The 26,673-nt window shown below is 43.0% G+C and overlaps 1 protein-coding gene across 1 annotated transcript in view; it reads right to left on the reverse strand.

The window, feature by feature from the left end:
- Positions 1 to 26,673, reverse strand: part of LOC126175900 (uncharacterized) — a 215,129-nt gene that overhangs the window by 76,779 nt on the left and 111,677 nt on the right. The window contains exon 5 of the mRNA XM_049922958.1: positions 9,617 to 9,796. Coding sequence (XP_049778915.1) covers positions 9,617 to 9,796 — 180 coding nt within the window. The remainder of the gene's footprint in view (positions 1 to 9,616; positions 9,797 to 26,673) is intronic.

Below are 26,673 nucleotides of genomic sequence, written 5' to 3' on the forward strand. Positions count from 1 at the left end.
CCTGTTTTTCATTTATATTTTTTAAGTATTTATTGGCACTTTTTAACAAAAGATGGGAATTAAATTTATGAATTATTTATTAATTAAAGGATTTTCATAGAAATAAACACTACTGAGCATACAAATTTTTACATAAAGTCTACAAAATAATCATTTTAACAGCCCTTAACATTACATATTTTTTTAAATCTACAAAACTATACATTCTCATCAGTAATTCAGATTTTTTGCTAAGTATTTACAAGAGAAACCTTCTTCGAACACAAAATTAACAATAAACTTTTGACATTAGCTGTTAATCATCTCTTGCCATAGCACATTGTTGGCAGAATGGAACGATGTGTTCTTATGACAAGCTTCACAAACATGAAGTCTTTTTTCATACACCTTGGACTCTGGCAATCAATTCTTGTAAAGATTCTCCACTAAATTCTCTGATACTCTTGCACAAAGTGCTTGGCAGTTGAGGTATTTCTTGTGAGGCACTCCAGTGTTCACTGACGAGCATACGGCCTAGTGTTTTTATGAAATTATGATGCTTTTGGTTTTTATTGTTATTTGATTGGTGAATAATAGCATCACTTTTGCTGGTCATATTCAGTACTGTATAGAAGACAGTCTGAGGCAACTTCAGCTTTCGTAGAATTATAAAACATGTTTATTTCTGGTTTCTTTTTATCTCCTGACACTTCAACAATTTCAGCATTGTGGTGAAGACTAGACATGAGCAAAACAACTTTGTTTTTCTTTGGAATATAAGAAGCTAGTGTAATATCCTCTTGGAAACCAAACTTAGATGAGTAGATTTCTCTACCACGAGTTTTTCAAAATTCAGGAGGGATTTGCCCCTTGTTCTTTTGCACTGTTGCCACAGAAGTTAGTGTGTGTTCTTTCAGCAGATGTGACAATAGTTCATAGTTCATAAGCCGATTATCAGAAGTCACATTACAGCTTGTTTTTGAAATGGGTTGCCCCAGCCAAATCGTCACATCAGATGGTTTATTACTCAGTGAAAATGGTCCCTTTGGCTGCTTACCAGCATATATTTCGAGGTCGAAGATACGGAAATTCTTTGCGCTGACCAAGGCAAATATTTTTATGCCATATTTGGCCAGTTTTGATGGAATGTATTGTCTAAATTTGCATCTGCCTCTGAATGCAAGCAGCATTTCATCTATAGTTGCGTATTCTCCTAGTACATAGGCTTTCTTGCAGTTTTCAACAAATATTTCAAATATCTGACGTATTGGTTCTAAGTTGTCCAGCTGTTTTCTTTCTTCATGTGTGGATTTATCATCAAAAGGAAAGCAGCTTTGAATAAAATGAAAATGTTACCATGTCACTGTCAGCCAAAATATTTCAACGCCTTTTCCATCTGAAGCCCAAAGGTCAACGATGTTCTGCCACCCAGATCGGTAAAATCCAGCAATGTACAAGAAGCCTAAATAAGCCTTCAGCTCACTCATGGTCATTTTTTTTCATAAAATAGTGATTTGCAACTACTTCAAAAGCTGCTTTCCTTTCTGCAGTTTGCAAATTTGTGTATTTCAAGATAATACTAAGCATATTTTCATTGCAAAACAGACTCCAGCATTCAAACTATGTCTTTGCTAAACTTGCCACTAAACTCATGCCAGGTACCTGCCTGATGATATTTTCAAAACAGGTCCAAACTTGTTACTGAGGTGGATTTTCGCACCACTTGGATCCATCTTTACCAAAATAAAATGAACTGTGTATCCTCAACTAATTCTGGTAACGCAGCATTGTGGGCAGTATTCTGTAGCTTATTTAATGGTATATTATCTTCTTTGTCACTGCCTTCACTTGCATCTTGCTCCGTACCACTACTGCCCCTGGGCTCACTTACACGATCTTCATTTTCACTGCCATCAGTCGTAAAACCGTTTTCACTGTCTGATAATTCCACCAGCCAGCAACATATATGATCAGCCTCCTTTTCTTCTTCATTTTGACTAAAAACACCAAAAAATATGAAACACTGATGAAAAAAGATAAATTGAAAAATGACACAGAAATACTACTTCTTGGTTGTGGAAGGGTAAAAAATACCCTCTTACTGTTTGCACTAATTTATCTTCTTTCACAGACGGCAGCCGACTGAGTGTGTGCAGGCATTAGGAAGGGGAGTTCAATAATTACAGCTACTGAGAAGTTCAACAATGTGCAAGTGCACAACAAAGAACTACCAACAAAACAAAATGAGCAGGGTCAAACTGACCCTACCACACCCCCACTAGGTTACATCCAACCACACAGTGTTTGCACTGATAGACTTTCTGTTCCATCAAGACAATTATAACTGGTACACAAATATTTCCGCACCATTTGTTCTCTGGTGAGCATTTATTTGATGTAATGGATATCAAATTTTACCCATGCCCTTCACTTGCAGCACCACAGGGTAGAAGACTCCACTCAGCAGGTAGAAGGGCCTATTGCTGACAGTACAGGATTGGTACAGCTCTGTTCTGCAAACACCATACAACTCTTCCTGAAAGTGGGATGCTTCCTACTTACTAACTATCTTACTCATGAACATCTTTTGCCCTGCCAAAGGAGAGCATGGAAGTGAGACATATCATTCCCAAAATGATATGTCACACATCACCCTCTAGTTAAATGCTTGTACACAGAGAAACAAGTGAATGATAGTTAACATTGGTGAATTTTCTGTGATTCCTCATTTGTCTGTGTTCTCTTCCATTCTCTCCATGGTGAACCAGGCTTTATGTACTCAAAAGCAGTGTATTTTCACTCTGGATATTTATGCTATGCAGCATTGCGTGCTCGTCACAGATGCTGCTTCTCATTCGACGAATCACACATTCACTAGGCAAGGCTGTACAAACCACTATTATAAATGGTTCTTTGTAGGGCACAAATGAGTTATTTCAACTTTTTTTAATATTTGCAGTGTATCTTAGTAGCTAAAATTTTGGCATTGCATTTCGTTTGGTGTTACTCCCGTGTAAAAAATTTCAGGATAGGTTTCGACATGCTGGATTGGACCATTACCTTGTGAGACTTTGTTTAGTAGGAAGAAAAATGTCAACAGAAATGCAGCCAGGGGTGGCTCAAGGGGGTGGAGGTGAACCCTGCCACAGCCCAGGGCAACAGGTTTTTGGGGGCAGCAAAATTATCTTATATATTAATATGGTTTCAAAAGGATGAATTAAACAAGATAATTGAAGTTTTTCATGGATGAAGAAGTATGAGAATAAGATGGAAGTACAAGTCATACATAAAATTTAGTTCTTACTGGAAATTACCTATGGTAGTGTGACACAGATGACAAATATTGCACTTTAGTTGCATGTGGGTATTTCAAAATAGCAATGCCTGCAAGTGGCATGAGAAACACTGTAATAAATAAAGAATAAGTATTATCCATTACGTTACATAGTCTTTTGAGTTGAGACATTGTGATTAAGCAGTGTTTATACATGGAAAGATGCATGGCATCCTTCCCCCCCACCACTCCCTTCTCTTTGGATCTGACATTAGTACCATTTACATTACTGTTCTTGCCACATTTCTCTAAATTAATTGTTCCTCCTTTGTCTGTAACTTCTTTTTAGTTTTACATCATTCCCTATTTTGATACTGTAGCCATAATCAATGGATAGTAACATTGAGATCATAGAGAAGAAATCTATCAAACTTCATTTTGAAGCTGAAGCAACTAAACTACCTTGCAAAAACTGTTTATCCTGTTTCATTGTATTTCACATTGTTTTAGCTTAAATATCTTTATTTAGGATGTAACTGTTACTTTTTTATAGAATAAATGATAGACAAACGGGGCAGCAGCAGCCTTTTCAGTAGTTGCAGGGTCAACAGTCTGGATGATTGACTGATCTGGCCTTGTAACACTAACCAAAACGGCCTTGCTGTGCTGGTACTGTGAACGGCTGAAAGCAAGAGGAAACTACAGCCATAATTTTTCCTGAGGGCATGTAGCTTTACTGTATGGTTAAATGATGATGCCGTCGTCTTGGGTAAAATATTCTGAAGGTAAAATAGTCCCCCATTCGGATCTCCAGTCGGGGACTACTCAAGAGGACGTTGTTATCAGGAGAAAGAAAACTGGCGTTCTACAGATCGGAGCGTGGAATGTCAGATCCCTTAATCGGGCAGGTAGGTTAGAAATTTTCAAAAGGGAAATGGGTAGGTTAAACTTAGATATAGTGAGAATTAGTGAAGTTGGGTGGCAGGAGGAACAAGACTTTTGGTCGGGTGAATACAGGGTTATAAATACAAAATCAAATAGGGGTAATGCAGGAGTAGGTTTAATAATGATAAAAAAATAGGAGTGAGGGTAAACTACTACAAACAGCATAGTGAACGCATTATTGTGGCCAAAATAGACACGAAGCCCATGCCTACTACAGTAGTACAAGTTTATATGCCAAATAGCTCTGCATATGATGAAGAAATTGCTGAAATGTATGATGAGATAAAAGAAATTATTCAGGTAGTGAAGGGAGACAAAAATTTAATAGTCATGGGTGACTGGAATTCGAGAGTAGGAAATGGCAAAGAAGGAAACATAGTAGGTGAATATGGATTGGGGGTAAGAAATGAAAGAGGAAGCTGTCTGGTAGAATTTTGCACAGAGCATAACTTAATCATAGCTAACACTTGGTTCAAGAACCATAAAAGAAGGTTGTATACATGGAAGAATCCTGGAGATACTAGAAGGTATAAGATATATTATATAATGGTAAGACAGAGATTTAGGAACCAGGTTTTAAATTGTAAGACATTTCCAGGGGCAGATGTGGACTCTGACCACAATCTATTGGTTATGACCTGTAGATTAAAACTGAAGAAACTGCAAAAAGGTGGGAATATAAGGAGATGGGACCTGGATAAACTGTCTAAACCAGAGGTTGTACAGCGTTTCAGGGAGAGCATAAGAGAACAATTGACAGGAATGGGGGAAAGTAGTACAGTAGAAGAAGAATGAGGGATGAAGTAGTGAAGGCAGCAAAAGATCAAGTAGGTAAAAAGACGAGGGCTAGTAGAAAACCTTGGGTAACACAAGAAATATTGAATTTAATTGATGAAAGGAGAAAATATAAAAATGCAGTAAATGAAGCAGGCAAAAAGGAATACAAACGTCTCAAAAATGAGATCGACAGGAAATGCAAAATGGCTAAGCAGGGATGGCTAGAGGACAAATGTAAGAATGTAGAGGCTTATCTCACTAGGGGTAAGATAGATACTGCGTATAGGAAAATTAATGAGACCTTTGGAGAAAAGAGAGCCACTTACATGAATATCAAAAGCTCAGATGGAAATCCAGTTCTAAGCAAAGACGGGAAAGCAGAAAGGTGGAAGGAGTATATAGAGTGTCTATACAAGGGCGATGTACTTGAGGACAATATTATGGAAATGCAAGAGAATGTAGATGAAGATGAAATGGGAGACATGATACTGCGTGAAGAGTTTGACAGAGCACTGAAAGACCTGAGTTGAAACAAGGCCCCGGGAGTAGACAACATTTCATTCGAACTACTGACAGCCTTGGGAGAGCCAGTCCTGACAGAACTCTACCATCTGGTGAGCAAGATGTGTGAGACAAGTGAAATGCCCTCAGACTTCAAGAAGAATATAATAATTCCAATCCCAAAGAAAGCAGGTGTTGACAGATGTGAAAATTACCAAACTATCAGTTTAATAAGTCACAGCTGCAAAATACTAACGCGAATTCTTTACAGACGAATGGAAAAACTGGTAGAAGCCGACCTCAGGGAAGATCAGTTTGGATTCCATAGAAATGTTGGAAACCCGTGAGGCAATACTGACCTTACAACTTATCTTACAAGAAAGATTAAGGAAAGGCAAACTAACGTTTCTAGCATTTGTAGACTTAGAGAAAGCTTTTGACAATGTTGACTGGAATACTCTCTTTCAAATTCTAAAGGTGGCAAGGGTACAATACAGGGAGCAAAAGGTTATTTACAATTTATACAGAAACCAGATGGCAGTTATAAGAGTTGATGGGCATGAAAGGGAAGCAGTGGTTGGGAAGGGAGTGAGACAGGGTTGTAGCCTCTCCCAAATGTTATTCAATCTGTATATTGAGCAAGCAGTAAAGGAAACAAAAGAAAAATTCAGAGTTGGAATTAAAATCAATGGAGAAGAAATAAAAAGTTTGAGGTTTGCCGATGACATTGTAATTCTGTCAGAGACAGCAAAGGACTTGGAAGTGCAGTTGAACGGAATGGACAGTGTCTTGAAAGGAGGATATAAGATGAACATCAACAAAAGCAAAACGAGGATAATGGAATGTAGTCGAATTAAGTCGGGTGATGCTGAGGGAATTAGATTAGGAAATGAGACACTTAAAGTAGTAAAGGAGTTTTGCTATTTGGGTAGCAAAATAACTGATGATGGTTGAAGTAGAGAGGATATAAAATGTAGACTGGCTATGGCAAGGAAAGCGTTTCTGAAGAAGAAAAATTTGTTAACATCGAGTATGGATTTAAATGTCAGGAAGTCGTTTCTGAAAGTATTTGTATGGAGTGTAGCCATGTACGGAAGCGAAACGTGGACGATAAACAGCTTAGACAAGAAGAGAATAGAAGCTTTCGAAATGTGGTGCTACAGAAGAATGCTGAAGATTAGATGGGTAGATCACATAACTAATGATGAGGTATTGAATAGAATTGGGGAGAAGAGAAGTTTGTGGCACAACTTGACTAGAAGAAGGGATCGGTTCGTAGAACATGTTCTGAGGCATCAAGGGATCACAAATTTAGCACTGGAGGGCAGCGTGGATTGTAAAAATCGTAGAGGGAGACCAAGAGATGAATACACTAGGCAGGTTCAGAAGGATGTAGGATGCAGTAGGTACTGGGAGATGAAGAAGCTTGCACAGGATAGAGTAGCATGGAGAGCTGCATCAAACCACCCTCAGGACTGAAGATCACAACAACAACAACAACAACAAATGATAGTGCTTTCAAAACTTGTTTTGGGCCATAAATAACTACTGTCACATGTCAGAAAGAACCCCTTCATGGTATCTGACCGTATCCATTTTTCCTTTATATACTGAGACACATTACACAGTCATCAGCAATTTATGAGCTCTTTTATATGTACATCACTCACTGTCCTATTATCTTCCAATAGGAACAATGCATGCACCAAAACATCACCGATAATACAGTACTCAGTTGTGTTAGTTCCTACAGGTTTCCTGTCAAAATTGTTGTCCCCGGTACTTTGAAGCTCATACTTGAATATGAGCTTTTTGCCCAACTTAAGTCTAGCTTAAAGAATTTTGCTAACACAACCTGTGACTATGGGAAGTATAGAAACAAGTTTTTCGAAGCTTAAACTGTTTAAAATACACCAGATTGCAACAATGGGCCAGGCACAACTGTGTGAGATGGCAATGGAGTTGACTGAATGTGAGCTAGCTGAATGTCTGGATTTCAACAAAGTCATACAGGAGATCAGTGATGGCAAAGCAAGAAAATTATCTGTATTAAAAGGTAGCTGTGTAAACATATTTTTATGATTAATATTAGTTTTCATTTATTTATGTTTGTCATACTTTTTCATTCATTTATTTAATAAAGATTTGTTGTAGTGTAGCCCCACATTTGTTTTTTTCTAATGGCGATATAAGTTACCAAATGTCATCTACCTGTGCAAACCCATTGTTGCAGATCCTAGTTCAAATACTATAGTCTGCATAACAACAAAAATGGAGTCAAAGCTAAGGTCACATCTACAGAAAGTTTGGACACTGACCATTTAACCACAGGGACTAAAAACACTTCTATTCTTTCTCAGTTAGAATACAGTTATTAGATTTATATATTTTGTCAGTGACAATGTATTATATTTGCAGTGTAGTTTTTGTACCTAGCACACTGACCACCAAGCATAAAGTGCAAATACTTTATACTTGCATTCAGACTACAGTCAGCATTGTGCATTGTCAACTTTGACATCGGTTGTGACAGTGCCACGAGATTTAAAAGTGCCGCTACGTCAGTACGCAAACACGGCGATAGAGTCGCTCTGCAGCTCGGCTGAGCGCGGGAGCGCCACCTAGCTATGAACGGCGCCGACCGCATGTCACGGCACGGGAGTTGAGTGACAGTTACGGAGTTGGTAGCATGAAACTCACTATTGTTTCTACGTTTGTATATCCACGCAAATTATTAGTGAATTAAAGGTTATAACAACATCATTGCAGAAATGTGGTTGTACAGAAAGGTTCCTACAGAAGTATTCTGTCATGGCCTGATTAATTTCAGATGCACTGTAAATATTCAGATATCATCCAATAGTCCAAGCTATTCTAACACTGCTTTATGAGGCAAGGGTGCGCCTCTCCGCTCACTCACAGCCAAGTGCAGCTTGTATTGCATACCAAACCGGTGGCCCTATTGCAATTGTTCTGTGCATGTGCAAGTCACTTGGAAACCTCAGATCCATGTACACTTGGCCAGGGCAGTGCGAATGCATATGCTATCAGCTAGTTGCCTGACTGTTGTATGTCAGATGTTTGCCACCTTTGGCCCTCTCGTCCTGTAGGTGCATGGCTGCAACAGGCTATAATAGATCATAACAATCTAATGGTCCTGTGAACAGTGGACAACACATTTCTGAAATACTACTTTATTTCCTTACAAAAGTGATAACTTGTGATCCAATGGATCATGGAAGTCTCAGTTTTAATCAGAAACTTACCAAACTATTTTTACACTGAACAAAGTTTCTTTATTTGTTACTGTCCCACCTACAATAAAAAGCTTGAAATTTTGGTTTCATTAAGGTGTCACATAAATGAGTCAGAGAGTGGTACTCTTTCTCATCTATGTTAGATTATCAGCAGAAAATATTTTAGGACTTGACTTGTTAACTATGTTTCAATCACTCTTGTTTCATCCCTGACTTCTGTATCTGCTGTACTGGAAATCACGCCACCAGTTATTAAGAATGCCTTATAATTAAGTTCCAGAGTATACTTTATAACTGTGCTGTTTCTTTGTCTCTCAGTGGTGATTCTAACAATTACTTCACAGTAGCACGAATGCTTTCTAATAAAATGCTCAAATATGTGGGCACCCACAATCGTGTCTCGCTACAACACTCATTCTTTTCAGATGATACATTCTAGCAGAAAAAAATGTCTATGTTGTAGGGAATTTTGGTATTAGTTATATACCACGACACACAGATGTGTTGTCTGGAGACTTATGCCCATACATTTCATTAATCACCGAGGCATCACAAAAAATAAAGTACATAGATAATGAAGTATTTACACAGGCAGAGACAGAGGACATGAAGGGCAGAATGAAAAAACACAGCAATAAAGAAGTACCTGCAAAACATCCATCACAGTGAGTTGATGTCCCATGATGAGTCATCACATGCAAGGATAAGAACTTGTAGCACTGAGAGATAATTTTTCTTTTAACATTTGTTCAAGTTTATCTGTACTGCCACATGGTAAAGAGAACGTTTTTATTTTTATGTTAAAGAGATTTTTTTTTAAGTAATGTGAAAATGAATAACCAGTTAGCACTTCTATAAACAATGAATGTTGGAAGTGTATAACCTTTGGATGAGATGGTGCTGCTGGTCCTGTTACCAGTACAGGTTCTTCTTGTTGCTCGTTAAACAAGTAACTGTAGACTGTTTCTGGAGATTGGTCCAGTGGCATGCCTTTCTCTTCCATGTGTAAAATTGATGCAATTATTCGAGGAGCCATTCCACTGAGGCCCTCATCTTCAGGTTCCTGTAAGAATACATGTTACCTTAAGCTATATGATACACTAACAATCTTTGCTGAGATAATGTACACCAGTCACAAAGTTTTAGAATCTTTACCACAGTTAGTGATAGTGCAAACAACTTCCACAACAAAGGAGTCTAAATTCTGATATTCAGTGATGGGAAACACACTGAACTCTTTAGATGTGAAGCTTTTACAACACTGGCTATTAGGACTCTTTCTGTATCTCTTTGGTAATGGAAATAACACACCAATCAGAAATTACGAACCACTGCAAAACAAGTTTTGCACCACACTCATTTGCATAGCTTATAATTTTTGCATCAGGAACCACTTTCTCGACACTCTTTTGACCACAGGAAATTATGCTGTGTAATGGATGTAAAAGTAAACTGTCAGATTCAGTGTGGTTTCTTATACCATGCTGTGTCTCCAATCATGAACAGGATAATGTGGTTGTGCTCACTGTCCAATCATTCAACATAGCTCGGACAGGCATCTAAAGTTCAGATGATACTGGAATTGGACAAATATGTAGAAACACCATGAGAGGTGCTTGCTTGTACATAAACACAGGTGCTAGATAAGCCTGAAGGTTGACCACGAATGGCATCTGTGCAGTGCCTTCTTATGTTGCTAATGTCAGCCAAGGTCAGAACAGTGTTCTCTGTAGTTGTGAGTGCTTTATGTTGGAGCTAAGTGAATTTGTACGTTAGCTAATAGTTAGAGTTTGTATGGTGGGTGCTTATGTAACCAAGGCATCCAAAATGTTCAGTGTTTCAAGAGGCACCATATCGAAGATTTATACCACATACAGGGAAAGCAGAAAAACATCATCTACTAAGTCACACTGCAGACGAAAATGTTAGTTGAGCGATCATGACTGACAGACACTGAAGAGGATTGTGATGAAAAATAATGAGACTACAGCTATGAAAGTCACTGCAGAGCTGAGCATCATACTCACAAACCCTGTCAGCATGCAAACAATATAAAGGGAGCTCCACAAGCAGGGAATTGCAGGGTGAGCTAGAATTCCAAAACCACTCATCAGTGACACAAATGGTGCTACACTGCTGAAGCCATAAAACCTAGACTATTAATCACAGGATGAAATTCATTTTGTCAGATGAGTCTTGTTTCACTCTATTTACATCTTTTGACCAAGTTCACATCCCAAGAGTGAAACATGGTGGGGATTGGTGGTGATTCAGGCAGCTGTATCATAATATTCCATGGGACCCAGGATTAGTCTGCAAGGTCACATTATTGGTTAGTTGGTTTAAAGATGGGAGAAGGGACCAAACTACGAGGTTATCGGTCCCTTGTTCCTAATAAAACAGTGCCACAAGTTTGAGAATAAAAGGAATGAAACATATAGCACAAAACGAAAAGAAAGGAAAAGCCACAAGAACGAAGGGGAAGCAACAACACTAAAAGGAACAAAAGAGGACAAGAAAACAGAGACGCTATAAACAGAAGAGAGTAAGACATGAAAGCAGATTATAGTGGCTGGCCAACCACGAGAATAAAAAGGGAAAGCCAGCCACTCTGCAACACATTAAAACCTCCACCCTAAAAGCACTAGGGTGGAAGACACAGAGGGACATAGGACATGCGCTAAAACCTACACAGAAATATAAAACCCACTCTCACACATAAAATGTAAAACTAAAGCTGCTGTGAAGGCATTGTCGCCCAACACCAAAGACAGGGTGCTGGGAAAGTTAACAGTCTGCCACAGAGTGGTTAAAAGTGGGCAGTCCTGCAAGAGGAGGACGACTGTCATTTGGGAGTTACAGCGACACTGAGGTGGGTCCTCGTGATGGAGTAGGTATCCATGTGTTAGCCACGTATGGCCAATGTGGAGCTGGCAGATGACAACTGATTCCCTGTGAGAGGCCGGCGTGGAAGACTTCCACACATTCATAGTCTCCTTAATGACATGCAGTTTGTTATGCGTGCTGTTATGCCATTCCATCTCCCAAAGCTGGAAAACCCTGTGGTGTAAGACAGAACGCAGGTCAGCTTCAGAGATGCCTATCTCCAGAAGCAGTTTCCGCATCACCTGTTTGTCCAGCCTGTAGGCAAGTATGTTGCTGGGGATTCTGACATGTCCTGGGGTCCACACAAACATCACGGAGCGGCGGGACTGTTCCAGGGCATAGATGGACTCCTGAATGTATGCTACCAGAGGGTGGCAAGGGTAGCACCGGTCAATAGCTTGTAGGCTGCTTAATGAGTCAGTACACAGGAGAAATGACTCGCCAGGGCATGAGACGATGTAAGAGATATGGCCACCAGCTCTGCAGTGAAAATACTGCAGTCAACTGCAAGGAGTGCTGCTCAATATGTCCTCCATGAACATATGCAAAGCCTACATGACCAACAGCCATTGAGCTGTTGATGTAAACCACTTCAGAGCCCCAGAACAAGTCAAGAATCGAGAGGAAGTGACAGCGGGGAGTGGCGGGGTTAACGGAGTCCTTAGGGCCATGCAAAAGGCCCAGACGAAGCTGTGGCCGAGACGTACACCATGGAGGTGTATGTGAATGGGCCACAAGCAGAGGTGGTAAAGGGAAGGACTCCAGTTTGGAGAGAAGGAACCGCATGTGAACCGCAATCGTTAGCCCTGATCTGGGCCGCCGATGCGGGAGATGGACTGTCACGGGTGGGAAAAGCAGACAGTTATTCGGATGCTCAGGTGAACTATGAATGTGTGCTGCGTAAGTGGCGAGCAGTTGGCATATCTGATCTGTAGTGAAGGGACACCAGCCTCCACCAGTACGCTGGTCACCGGACTTGTTCTAAAAGCTCCTGTCACCAATCGAACCACGCAGTGGTGCACAGGGTCAGGTATATGCAATGCTGAAGGCGCTGCCGAGCCATAAACCACACTCCCATAGTCAATTTGGGATTGGACTAGGGCTCTGTAGAGCTGCAGCAGCGTGCAGGGATCTGCACCCCAATTGGTGCTGCTCAGGCAACAGAGGGCATTGAGTTGTTGCCAGCACTTCTGCTTAAGCTGACGAAGATGAGGGAGCCAAGTCAATCGAGTGTCGAAAACCAGTCCCAGGAATTTATGTGCCTCCACTACAGAGAGTGGATTGTCATTAAGGTAAAGTGTGGGTTCCGGATGAACTGTACGATGCTGACAGAAGTGCATGACACACGACTTTGCGGCTGAAAACTGGAAGCCGTGGGCTAGAGCCCATGACTGTGCCTTGTGGATGGCTCCCTGGAGGTGCCGCTCAGCAACAACACTACTGGAGAAGCAGTACAAAATCCAGAAGTTGTCTGCATACAAAGAAGTTGAGACGGAGGGCCCGACTGCTGCTGCTAGACCGTTAATGGCCACTAAAAATAGAGAGAGACTCAATACAGAGCCCTGTAGGGCTCCAGTCCCATGGATATGGATGGAACTATGGGAGTCACCAACTTGGAGATGGAAAGTACAGAGCGACAGGAAGTTTTGAATAAAAATTGGGAATAGTCACTGGAGACCCCACTCATACAATGTAGCAAGGATGTGATACCGCCAAGTCGTGTCATATGCTTTTGTTAAGTCAAAGAAGACAGCAATCAGGTATTGCAATCTGGAAAAGGCTGTTTGGATGGCAGACTCGTTGGTCACAAGATTATCAGTGGTAGAGCGACCCTGGCAAAAGCCGCCCTGACATAGAGCCAGCAAGCCACGTGACTCCATGACCCAACGCAACCGCCGACATACCATACGTTCCAGCAACTTACAAAGAACATTAGTGAGGCTGATGGGCCAATAGCTGTCCACATCAAGCGGGTTCTTACGGGGTTTGAGCACCGGAATGATGGTGCTCTCCCGCCATTGCGTTGGAAAGACGCCGCACCAGATCCGGTTGATGATGACGAGAAGATGTCGCTTGTAGTCAGATGAGAGAGGTTAAATCATCTGGCTGTGGATGCAATCAGGCCCAGGAGCTGTGTTGGGGCAATTTGCAAGGGCACTGAGGAGCTCCCACTCTGTAAATGGGGTGTTATAGGATTCACTGCAGCATGTAGTGAATGAGAGGGCATTCCATTCCAGTTACCGTTTGAGTGTGCGAAAGGCTGGGGGGTAATTCTCCAATGCAGAGGCTCGAGCAAAGTGCTCGGCAATCGCGTCTGCGTTGGCACATAACTCGCCATTTCTGGTAACACTGGTGACAGCTGCTGGGGCCTGGTACCCAAAAAGATGTTTGATCTTTGACCAGACTTGGGAAGGTGCCATGTGGTACCCAATGGTGGAGACGAACCTCTCCCAACACTCCTTCTGTTGTTTGATAAGGTAGCGAGCATAGACACGGAGCCATTTAAAGGCTATGAGGTGCTCCAGGTTAGGGTGCTGCTTATGCCACTGTAGAGCTCGCTGACGATCCTTAATTGCTTCAGCAACTTCTGGTGACTACCAAGGGACTGCCTTACGCCTTGGGCACCCTAAAGAGCGAGGGATTGTGTTTTCTGCCACAGAAACAATTGTGCTAGTCACCTGATCAACCATCACATCGATGTTACCATGTGGGGGAGATTCAATGGTGACAGTAGAGGTGAATGTTCCCCAGTCTGCCTTGTTCAAAGCCCATCTGGGCAGACGCCTGTGTGCCTGACGCTGGGACAGTGACAGGAAGATGGGGAAGTGGTCACTACCATACAGGTCGTCATGTGCTCTCCAGTGGATATATGGGAGAAGTACTGGGCTGCAAATTGATAAATTAAACTACCATGAGTCACACTGAAATGTGTGGCAGCCCCAGTATTTAAGAGGCAGAGGTCGAATTGCGACAGTAAAGTTTCGACATCTCTGCCTTGGCCAGTAAGCATGTTATCACCCCACAAGGGGTTATGGGCATTAAAATCTCCCAGAAGTAGGAAAGGTTTAGGGAGTGCAGCTAAGACATTCAGGGGTACTGCATCATCTGGAGGAAGACATACATTGCAGACAGTTGTTTCCTGCATCGTCCTTATTCTGACAGCCACAGCTTCAAGAGGGGTTTGAAGGGGCACATGTTCACTACAGACCGAGTTTAGAACATAAACGCAAACTCCACATGACAATCTATTATAGTCGCTACAGTTCCTGTAATATCCCTTATAGCCACGGAGGGCAGGGGTCCGCATTGCTGGAAACCAGGTTTCCTGTAGGGCAATGCAGATAGCAGGTGTAAAGCTTAACAGTTGCCGCAGCTCAGCCAGATGGTGGAAAAAACCGCCGCAGTTCCACTGGAGGATCACATCGTGAGACTGAAAAGGCATGGAACATTCAATGAGGCAGTTTACGCCTCATAGTCACCTGCTGCCACCGATTTATTGCCTGAGCAGTATATATCCATTGCGTCAGAGGGTCTGGGGAGACCTAGGGCGTCAGCGGATGCCAAAATCTCCACCCCATCCTCAGCCGCAGAGCTTGTAGGTAGCGGTGGTGTGGGTGCCACTGCAATTTCCTTGGTCTTAGGGGTTTTCTTTTTGGATTTCTCTCACTGCTCCTTGGGTTTCCCTGGCTGGGAGGACTTAACTGGCTCAGTCTCCGGGACTGAGGAAGAGCATGAAGCCATACTACCAGCTGCTTTTGGGCTCTTCAGCCACTGGCAGGTGTCATCTTTCCCACTAGAAGAAACCTGGGAAGGGATTGGCCCAAGGGACCCCTTCCTAGTGAGATGCCAAAGAAGACTTACGCTTCTACGGCTTAGAATTGGGGACGGATGTCCCTGATGTTTGAAGGGGTATTGCTCCCGAGGTAGGTGGTGCAGGAGCAACAGGGAGGGAATTGTCCCCCATCATCAAGGGGGCAGGTGTAGTCTTCCAGCTCTGAGAGGTGACCTGTGTTGACGGAGCTGATGGTGCCATAACTGTTGTAGCAGTGGCGTAAGACTATGTCATACGCACAGGATGCAGGCGTTCAAATTTTCTCTTAGCCTCAGTGTAAGTCTGTCCAGGGTCTTGTACTCCATGATTTTCCTTTCTTTCTGGAGAATCCTGCAGTCAGGTAAGCAAGGCGAATGGTCTTCTCCATAGTTGATACAGGTGGGAGGCGTGGCACATGGAGTATTGGGATGTGATGGACATCCGCAATCTCGGCATGTGATGCTGGAAGTACAGCGGGAAGACATATGGCTGACCTTCCAGCACTTAAAGCACTGCATCGGGGGAGGGATATAGGGCTTTACATCACACCAGTAGACCATCACCTTGACCTTCTCAGGCAATGTATTATTACCTTCAAAGACCAAGATGAAAGCACCAGTGGCAACCTGATTATCCTTCGGACCCCTGTGGACACGCCAGATGAAATGTACACCTCACCACTCTAAATTGGCACACAGCTCATCGGACTGCAAAAGCAGGTCTCTATGAAATATGATACCCTGGACCATATTTAAGCTCTTATGGGGCGTGATGGTTACAGAAACATCCCCCAGCTTGTCACAAGCGAGTAACTCCTTTGACTGGGCAAAGGATGCTGTTTTGATCAAGACTGACACAGATCTCATTTTGGACAAGCCCTCCACCTCCCCGAACTTGTCCTCTAAATGCTCAACAAAGAACTGTGGCTTCATCGTCATGAAAGATTCCCCATCAGCTCTCGAACTTACAAGGTACCGGGGTGAATAAGATCCACTGCCATCCTTAGCCTGACATTCCTCCCATGGTGTGGCCAGGGAGGGGAACGATTTGGGGTCGTATTTCTGTGCATTGAATTGCGCTCGTGATTGCTGAGATTGCTGGTGTTTCACCACCAGCAAGAGATGATGGACTACGCTTCATTGCGTGTCATCCGCCCTGATGCTAACCACTCTGACCAGGGGCCCTCCCCACGGGTGCCACGCAGCCGCAGCAAAGGCCACCTGGCAGGATGGCCATTGCCAGGAGTCCCGATGCCCCAGGTGGATGGGCATCTACCCCTTGGCATATGTGGTGAATTAATGGCGCAGGCATCAGCAGAGCGATCCCTGTGTGGTCAGGGGGCTACAACCGACAGGGTACATGGCAGCTTCACCACAACGGACTGGCTACCGTGCTGGATATCAGGTGCAAAGAAGTCCATGGTCATTGTCGACCCAGAAATCAACACTGCATAGTGCATGCATGAAAATGCACCCAGGAAGGTGTCCTCGTCCAAGAGATGGAGAATGGACAGGACTAGGTGGAGATTTTAATTTGCCAGATATAGACTGGGAGACTCAAACGATCATAACGGGTGGCAGGGACAAATAATCCTGTGAAATTTTTTTAAGTGCTTTATCTGAAAACTACCTTGAGCAGTTAAACAGAGAACCGACTCGTGGGGATAACATATTAGACCTTCTGGTGACAAACAGACCCGAACTATTTGAAAAAGTTAACGCAGAACAGGGAATCAGCGATCATAAAGCGGTTACGGCATCGATGATTTCAGCCATAAATAGGAATATTAAAAAGGGTAGGAAGATTTTTCTGTTTAGAAAAAGTGACAAAAAGCAGATTTCAGAGTACCTGTTGGCTCAACACAAAAGTTTTGTCTCAAGTACAGATAGTGTTGAGGATCAGTGGACAAAGTTCAAAACCGTTGAACATTATGCGTTAGATGAGTATGTGCCAAGCAAGATCGTAAGAGATGGAAAAGAACCACCGTGGTACAACAACCGAGTTAGAAAACTGCTGCGGAAGCAAAGGGAACTTCACAGCAAACATAAACATAGCCAAAGCCTTGCAGACAAACAAAAATTACGCGAAGCGAAATGTAGTGTGAGGAGGGCTGTGCGAGAGGCGTTCAATGAATTCGAAAGTAAAGTTCTATGTACTGACTTGGCAGAAAATCCTAAGAAATTTTGGTCTTATGTCAAAGCGGTAGGTGGATCAAAACAAAATGTCCAGACACTCTGTGACCAAAATGGTACTGAAACAGAGGATGGCAGACTAAAGGCCGAAATACTAAATGTCTTTTTCCAAAGTTGTTTCACAGAGGAAGATTGCACTGTAGTTCCTTCTCTAGATTGTCGCACAGATGACAAAATGGTAGATATCGAAATAGACGACAGAGGGATAGAGAAACAATTAAAATCGCTCAAAAGAGTAAAGGCCTCTGGACCTGATGGGATACCAGTTCAATTTTACACAGAGTACACGAAGGAACTTGCCCCCCTTCTTGCAGAGGTGCACCGTAGGTCTCTAGAAGAGCGTAGCGTTCCAAAGGATTGGAAAAGGGCACAGGTCATCCCCGTTTTCAAGAAGGGATGTCGAACAGATGTGCAGAACTATAGACCTATATCTCTAACGTCGATCAGTTGCAGAATTTTGGAACACGTATTGTGTTTGAGTATAATGACTTTTCTGGAGACTAGAAATCTACCCTGTAGGAATCAGCATGGGTTTCGAAAAAGACGGTCATGTGAAACCCAGCTCGCGCTATTCGTCCACGAGACTCAGAGGGCCATAGACACGGGTTCACAGGTAGATGCCGTGTTTCTTGACTTCCGCAAGGCGTTCGATACAGTTCCCCACAGTTGTTTAATGAACAAAGTAAGAGCATATGGACTATCAGACCAATTGTGTGATTGGATTGAGGAGTTCCTAGATAACAGGACGCAGCATGTTATTCTCAATGGAGAGAAGTCTTCCGAAGTAAGAGTGATTTCAGGTGTGCCGCAGGGGAGTGTCATAGGACCGTTGCTATTCACAATATACATAAATGACCTGGTGGATGACATCGGAAGATCACTGAGGCTTTTTGCAGATGATGCTGTGGTGTACCGAGAGGTTGTAACAATGGAAAATTGTACTGAAATGCAGGAGGATCTGCAGCGAATTGACGCATGGTGCAGGGAATGGCAATTGAATCTCAATGTAGACAAGTGTAATGTGCTGCGAATATACAGAAAGATAGATCCTTTATCATTTAGCTACAAAATAGCAGGTCAGCAACTGGAAGCAGTTAATACCATAAATTATCTGGGAGTACGCATTAGGAATGATTTAAAATGGAATGATCATATAATGTTGATCGTCGGTTAAGCAGATGCCAGACTGAGATTCATTGGAAGAATCCTAAGGAAATGCAATCCGAAAACAAAGGAAGTAGGTTACAGTACGCTTGTTCGCCCACTGCTTGAATACTGCTCAGCAGTGTGGGATCCGTACCAGATAGGGTTGATAGAAGAGATAGAGAAGATCCAACGGAGAGCAGCGCACTTCGTTACAGGATCATTTAGTAATCGCGAAAGCGTTACGGAGATGATAGATAAACTCCAGTGGAAGACTCTGCAGGAGAGACGCTCAGTAGCTCGGTACGGGCTTTTGTTAAAGTTTCGAGAACATACCTTCACCGAAGAGTCAAGCAGTATATTGCTCCCTCCTACGTATATCTCACGAAGAGACCATGAGGATAAAATCAGAGAGATTAGAGCCCACACAGAGGCATACTGACAATCCTTCTTTCCACGAACAATACGAGACTGGAATAGAAGGGAGAACCGATAGAGGTACTGAAGGTACCCTCCGCCACACACCGTCAGGTGGGTTGCGGAGTATGGATGTAGATGTAGATGTAGACTGCAATGTGACAATGAGAAAGTGGGCTAAAGATCTCAATGCACGATCGACATGATGCACCTTGTAAGGCACCCTTCCCCAATTGGCTCACTCTTTGGGAAAATTTTGAAGAATGGAGGTCAAACCCTACAGGGGACCGTCACATAAAGGCCGAAACGTGTGAAACTCCTTTTAGTTGCCTCGTACGACTGGCAGGAATACCTCGGGCCTATTCTAACCCCCATACCTGCAGGGGGGGGGGGGGGGGGGGGGGGGGGGGGGTCACATTATTGCTGAGGGTTATGCAACCATTTTGGCGGATCAATCCATCCCATGGTACAATGTGTGTTCACCAGTGATGATGCTGTGTTCCAAGGACCCCCTGTTCACACAGCTTGCATCATTCAGGACTGGTTTTGTAAAGGCAAGGATGAATTGTCACACCTTCCCTGGCCACCAGTCACCAGATTTCAGTGTTACTGAGCTTTTGCAGTGTATTTTGGAGAGAAGGGTGCGTGTTTGCTACACACTTCCATGAATGTTACCTGAACCTGCCACTATTTTGCAGGAAGAATAGAATAAAATTCCCTTGAAACCCACACAGGACTTGTATTTATCCATTACTAGTGAATCCAGCAATGCTTTGCAGCTGCTATATATGTATGTCTCCCCTCTCTCCATCCATCTTCTCCCCCCCCCCCCCCCAATCTGCCCATCTTCTTCCCCCACCCTTTCTTTCCAGCTCTTCTCCCCTTTCTTTCTCTGTCTCTTCTTTCTCCCTCTTTATGTCCAGTTTCTATCCAACTTCTCTCAGTCCATCTTCTCTTCCTCTCTCTTTCTTTTGCCTTGAGCCTTGTTTATTGCTATTACAAATGCAACCCAGATTGGGAACTGAAGTTGCTAAAAATCAGTCACGAACTTTTTGAGATTTTTTGGTAACAACATTTCCCATTTGGGTCATTCCACATCAAGTGTCCTAGGGGTCCCCACTTGACCACCTCAGATTCTGTTAAAAATTTATATGTGTATATATGTATGTGTTTCGTTACTGTGCAAAATTTTGGCTCAATTCTTTCAGTGGTTCCAGAGCTAGGGTCATCTTAGTGAACCCATACCAAATCATAAAGTGCATGGGGTGAATAATTTGGACAACTTTGGTATAGTTTTGTGCATCTGTTGAGACATCTATCACCTTGAAATTTTGTAAACTAGTACAACTTTTAGTGCTGAATGCAGCTATAGCACTCAAATTGCTCACAAATTTAAATTTATTGCAAAAGATTTCAGTCATACTTTAAGCATCTTTTACTATAAGGGAAAAGTAGGTAGGACCTTGATTTTTGAGCTGCTAGCCAACAACCAGATTCTCACTATACTACACCAGTATTAGCATTTATGAGTATATAGTTCTGATTTTATTGACCCTTGTCTCAAGTTTCAAATTGAAAATTTACAGCATTTTTCAGGACCAGCTTTTAATATGGGTACCATCTCTGATCTTTTAACTGACACCATTGGAAAGAGCTCATTTTTTGCTACAAGGAAGATTAAAGAATAAAATGGGAATTTTCCACATAAGGTTTTTAAATTAGCTTCAAAGATACCTTAGCTTTTGCGCATATTGAGTGCTTGACAGAATAGCTTTAATGAATGGCACACAAAAATGAACAATAAGCTTACAAAATGCCAATTATCTGCTGCTCTGGGATCCAGCAGGTGTCTTCCTTAGGGACCAATGGAATGAATTAGTTGGACCATCTGGATGCATGAAACTGATTAAGGTATCTCTTTCTTCGAATGATGTGTCACATATGTTTCCAGTCCACCATTTGTTGTCATACATGCAGCCTATGTATTGCTCAGATTGGATGCTGTCAATTGGAACACTCAAGAAGTATGCTGATTGATCAACACTTGCAATAAATGACATTGTGTCATTGGAAAAACTGCTAATTTGTAACTGTTTTTCATCAATTGGTCTGAAGCAGTGGTTTTCTCTGGTCCCTGCAACCATGCAACCATTTTCAACTCTCCTTTCTTGTAAAGGTCTTGCTGCATCAATTTCTTCCTTTGTAATAAAAAGGAATTTGATTCCATGAACTTATTCATCACAAAATCTGAATAGATCACTTGGTGTTAGAATTTGATCTGAAGTTGGCTGTTGGAGACTTGTTCTTGTTGCTAATTGCTTTGTTGTGTCCCCAGTACCATCACATAGAGACTTTCCATGGCTTGTGGCGAAGAAGTTCCATTCTACACTGATACTAAAGTCATTGTAGTGCTGACATACACTCCTGGAAATGGAAAAAAGAACACATTGACACCGGTGTGTCAGACCCACCATACTTGCTCCGGACACTGCGAGAGGGCTGTACAAGCAATGATCACATGCACGGCACAGCGGACACACCAGGAACCACGGTGTTGGCCGTCGAATGGCGCTAGCTGCGCAGCATTTGTGCACCGCCGCCGTCAGTGTCAGCCAGTTTGCCGTGGCATACGGAGCTCCATCGCAGTCTTTAACACTGGTAGCATGCCGCGACAGCGTGGTCGTGAACCGTATGTGCAGTTGACGGACTTTGAGCGAGGGCGTATAGTGGGCATGCGGGAGGCCGGGTGGACGTACCGCCGAATTGCTCAACACGTGGGGCGTGAGGTCTCCACAGTACATCGATGTTGTCGCCAGTGGTCGGCGGAAGGTGCACGTGCCCGTCGACCTGGGACCGGACCGCAGCGATGCACGGATGCACGCCAAGACCGTAGGATCCTACGCAGTGCCGTAGGGGACCGCACCGCCACTTCCCAGCAAATTAGGGACACTGTTGCTCCTGGGGTATCGGCGAGGACCATTCGCAACCGTCTCCATGAAGCTGGGCTACGGTCCCGCACACCGTTAGGCCGTCTTCCGCTCACGCCCCAACATCGTGCAGCCCGCCTCCAGTGGTGTCGCGACAGGCGTGAATGGAGGGACGAATGGAGACGTGTCATCTTCAGCGATGAGAGTCGCTTCTGCCTTGGTGCCAATGATGGTCGTACGCGTGTTTGGCACCGTGCAGGTGAGCGCCACAATCAGGACTGCATATGACCGAGGCACACAGGGCCAACACCCGGCATCATGGTGTGGGGAGCGATCTCCTACACTGGCCGTACACCACTGGTGATCTTTGAGGGGACACTGAATAGTGCACGGTACATCCAAACCGTCATCGAACCCATCGTTCTACCATTCCTAGACCGGCAAGGGAACTTGCTGTTCCAACAGGACAATGCACGTCCGCATGTATCCCGTGCCACCCAACGTGCTCTAGAAGGTGTAAGTCAACTACCCTGGCCAGCAAGATCTCCGGATCTGTCCCCCATTGAGCATGTTTGGGACTGGATGAAGCGTCGTCTCATGCGGTCTGCACGTCCAGCACGAACGCTGGTCCAACTGAGGCGCCAGGTGGAAATGGCATGGCAAGCCGTTCCACAGGACTACATCCAGCATCTCTACGATCGTCTCCATGGGAGAATAGCAGCCTGCATTGCTGCGAAAGGTGGATATACACTGTACTAGTGCCGACATTGTGCATGCTCTGTTGCCTGTGTCTATGTGCCTGTGGTTCTGTCAGTGTGATCATGTGATGTATCTGACCCCAGGAATGTGTCAATAAAGTTTCCCCTTCCTGGGACAATGAATTCACGGTGTTCTTATTTCAATTTCCAGGAGTGTAGATTCATGAAGTTCTTGAAATTTTTGTATTGGGCAGCTGATCCATCACTGCAATAGCTGATGTGCTTCAGCACTGCGAAGTGAGTTCACAGGTGATCAATCAACTTGGAGCAGAAAACACGAACTGCAACTGTATCACATTGCAAGCAGTCACTGATGATGCAGAAGCTAAGAGACTTGATCTTTCCAGTCAACACCTTGTTATAAATAACAAAGGGATGTGATGCAGCCTGACTACCTTCCCAATGGAAGCCTTGTGCAGCATCCTGCACAGTAAATGAATAATTTTCTGCAAAATCCTCCAGAACAACCAGTTTTCCACTTTCTAGATTTTCTTTGGTTTCTTTCAGGTAGTTGCTTTGATGCTTTGCTATGTAATAATGGGGTGAGAGAGTCACAATTTTGGTCACAATGTTTTGGATAAATTCTTCAATCGTTGACTGCTTTGTCTCCAGGGTATCTCCACCAGTGTGTATACATTCCTTGTATTCAATTGCTTCATCAATGTCATTCCTTTCAAATGCAGCTTCTGCAAGTCTTTCTGAGACTTCTAATCCAGGGCATTAGTCACATCATCAGAGCATGCAATCTTTTGAATCCATAATGCAAACCTTTTGGCAAACAAACTCTTGTAGTCATCCTTAATTGGAGTCGCTGCTAGCATCAACTTGACATTTTGATGAGCTGTACAAACACAAGCTGTGTGTGTTCCTGCTGAATGAACTGTGATGCACCACTCTGGCTGGAGCTCACAAAATTTGGAGAAGCCAACTTTTGGTAAATTTTGTCTGCAATAATTTTGATAGGCTTATTTCAAGTCAGACGTTTCTGCATATGAACTTTTGGGCCAGCTGGTGTCCTTATGGCAAAAAGTCCTTTTTTACAGGTCAGATCCAGCTGAGTTCATTACTGTCATAGGATTTTGTTACACACCCACAGGTCAGAAATTTGTGTATGCCGTGATGGCATCAGATAGCGACCCAGATGGGTTCTGTAGGATTTACATCAGGCAATTTGATCACCGATACATCAATGTAATGTTGTAATTATCCTCAAAACACTGTAGCATGGTTTTGGCTCTGAGACATGGACAGTTATACTACTCAAAGATGGCATCACTTTCAGGGAGGACATCAAGCATGAAATGATGCAGGTGGTTCACATCCTGGTGCATCTTTGTTTACTACCACAGGTCCCATGCAATTTTAGGAGAATATATCCCACAGCATAATACTGTTCCCACCAGCCTATGTCCATGGCATGCTCCCCATTTCGAGCTGTTGTTTACCTTGATGATGGTGTTTGTGGAGACGACCATCAACCTAATGCAGCAAAAATGTGATTCACCCAATGAGCTGACACGTTTCCATTGACTAACGGTCAAATCCCAATGAGCTCATGCCATTGCAATTGTAACTGATGATGTCATTGGGTCAACATGTGAAAACATAGGGGTGGTCTGCTGCGGAGCTCCATGTACAACAATGTATGATGAATGGTGTACTCCAAAACCCTTTTGCATGTACCAGCATTGCGCTCTTTCAGTAGAGATGCCACAGATCACCATTTATCCTTCCTCACAGAGCAGACAAGCCTCTGAACCCCGTATTCTTTGAAGAGTCATGGACGTCCATCCATTCATTTAGCACCTAGAGGTAGTTTCACTGTCCTTCTGTGTCTTTACGTAGATGCTCACAACAGTAGCACATGAACATTCAACCAGCTCTGAACATTCAACCAGCTTCACTGCTTTCGAGATACTTGTACGCGGGCTCTGCGTAGAATAATCTCGCCTTTATCCAAGTTGCTTATCTCAATGGGTATCCCCATTTGCAGCCCATATCTTCACTAGGGTGATTCCCCATCCATGTCTGTTCCACGTACATACTTTTGTTACCACATCAAGTGCTCACAATGCAAATAGGTGGTACCCAACATCATGGTGGGCAGTGTTTTGGCTTATCAGTGTATTTATCACATGACACACATTAATAACTTTTGAATCATAAAAATAGGCATACATATAGAAAGATTACTAAATTACTACATATAAGCACAGCTCTCTAGCATAAAATAACAAAAACAACATGAGCTATGGATGAATACCAAGTTCTTTTACATAGCTCATCACACCACTCATCACTGTAAGGAAATCTTTGAAAAGACCCTTGTTGGTACATGCAGGATATTTTCATACAAAATGAGCAACTGTCTATTGTTCAGCACCACAGTCAGAAGATGGTGATGAAGATTTGCCCATTTGTGGAAGGTTTCTGTACATCTTCCATGGCCTGTTCAGATATTCTTCAGAATAGACCAAAATGCCCATGGCAAGTAAAATCCAGAGGACTTCTCCTAAATGCAGAGCAGTTTCAAGCATTTTGGAGGTAAATTTTGTTGTCAACAGCATTTCCTTTCATCAATGGCACTGACTTCATTTTCAGTAAGAATTCTGGCTGTGATATGAGTGGAGTGTCTTGACCTTAATCTTTTTCACTCCACAGGGAAAACGTCATTCAATATTGTGAGGGCAGGTTTGCCAACAATCTTCCGACATTTATGTAATAGTGCATTCTTCTATCTGATACTAGGAGATGAAACATGACAGAAGACAGGTAACCAGTAGTGGGTGTAAATCTTATTGACCCACTAACAATGAGCAGGGATTCATTAAGTTGCAAACTTATATTTCCCACACATGGATTACTACACCAGACAGATGCACAGTACTCTGCTGTCAAGTAAACCAATCTGAGTACTGATACCTGAAAATTGTCTGCTGACAATCCCCAACTAGTGCCACAGAGCTTAAGGAGAATTCTATTTTTGCTTTTGAGCTTAGCTGTTGTTTGTGTGACGTGTTCCTTAAAAGAAAGTGTCCTGTCTAATGTGATCCCTAGGTATTTCGAATGCATGTTATGTGAAGTTTGTCTTCTTCAAAACAGACATTAAGGGCTCCTCATGCCAATCTATTGGACAGATGAAAACTTGCAACGTCTGTTGCATTTGAGTTAGGTCATAATCTCCATTTGCTGAAGTATGGCTTAAGATGTCTATATAGGAAGTTAGTATTTGTTCAGTTGTTTTGAAGATTTTGCTCTGGCAGCTACTAACCAGTCATCCACATAACCAAACTTTCTGAACTGTGTTGGATGAGTATCAGATATAGATCAATTAAACAAAAGAGGAGTGAGGACGGCCCTGCAGTTGTGATAAAGAACAGTCACTTCCAGGCTAGAATCCAAAGACGGTGAGAAAGGGAGCATTTGGAACAGATACTGAATCAATTACATTGGGTTTCTTTCAGTGAGGAAGGCAGGAGTTGTATGATGTCTTATCAGTGTTGTAGAAGAGTGTGGAGGCACTCATTTACCAACAAATGTCTCAGGCAAGCAGTCCCACTGGTTCAGAAGGAAGGTGGGTAAGTTATTTTCGATCTGGTATCAAGTAAATATATCAGGTACCTGTCATCACTATTGAGAGTGTTTTGTGGGCTGTGCTACATCAGAACAGGATACTTCAACTCACTGTTCATCTCTACAGTCAACATTTTCGTGATGGGTTCAGCCCTCAAGCCAATAACGTACAAATATATGTTGCCCCCTCATGGACACCTTCTTCAGGAGACAAAAATCAAGTAAATGAAATG

The sequence above is a fragment of the Schistocerca cancellata genome, chromosome 3 (genome assembly GCF_023864275.1).
Source record: "Schistocerca cancellata isolate TAMUIC-IGC-003103 chromosome 3, iqSchCanc2.1, whole genome shotgun sequence".
Lineage (NCBI taxonomy): Eukaryota > Metazoa > Arthropoda > Insecta > Orthoptera > Acrididae > Schistocerca > Schistocerca cancellata.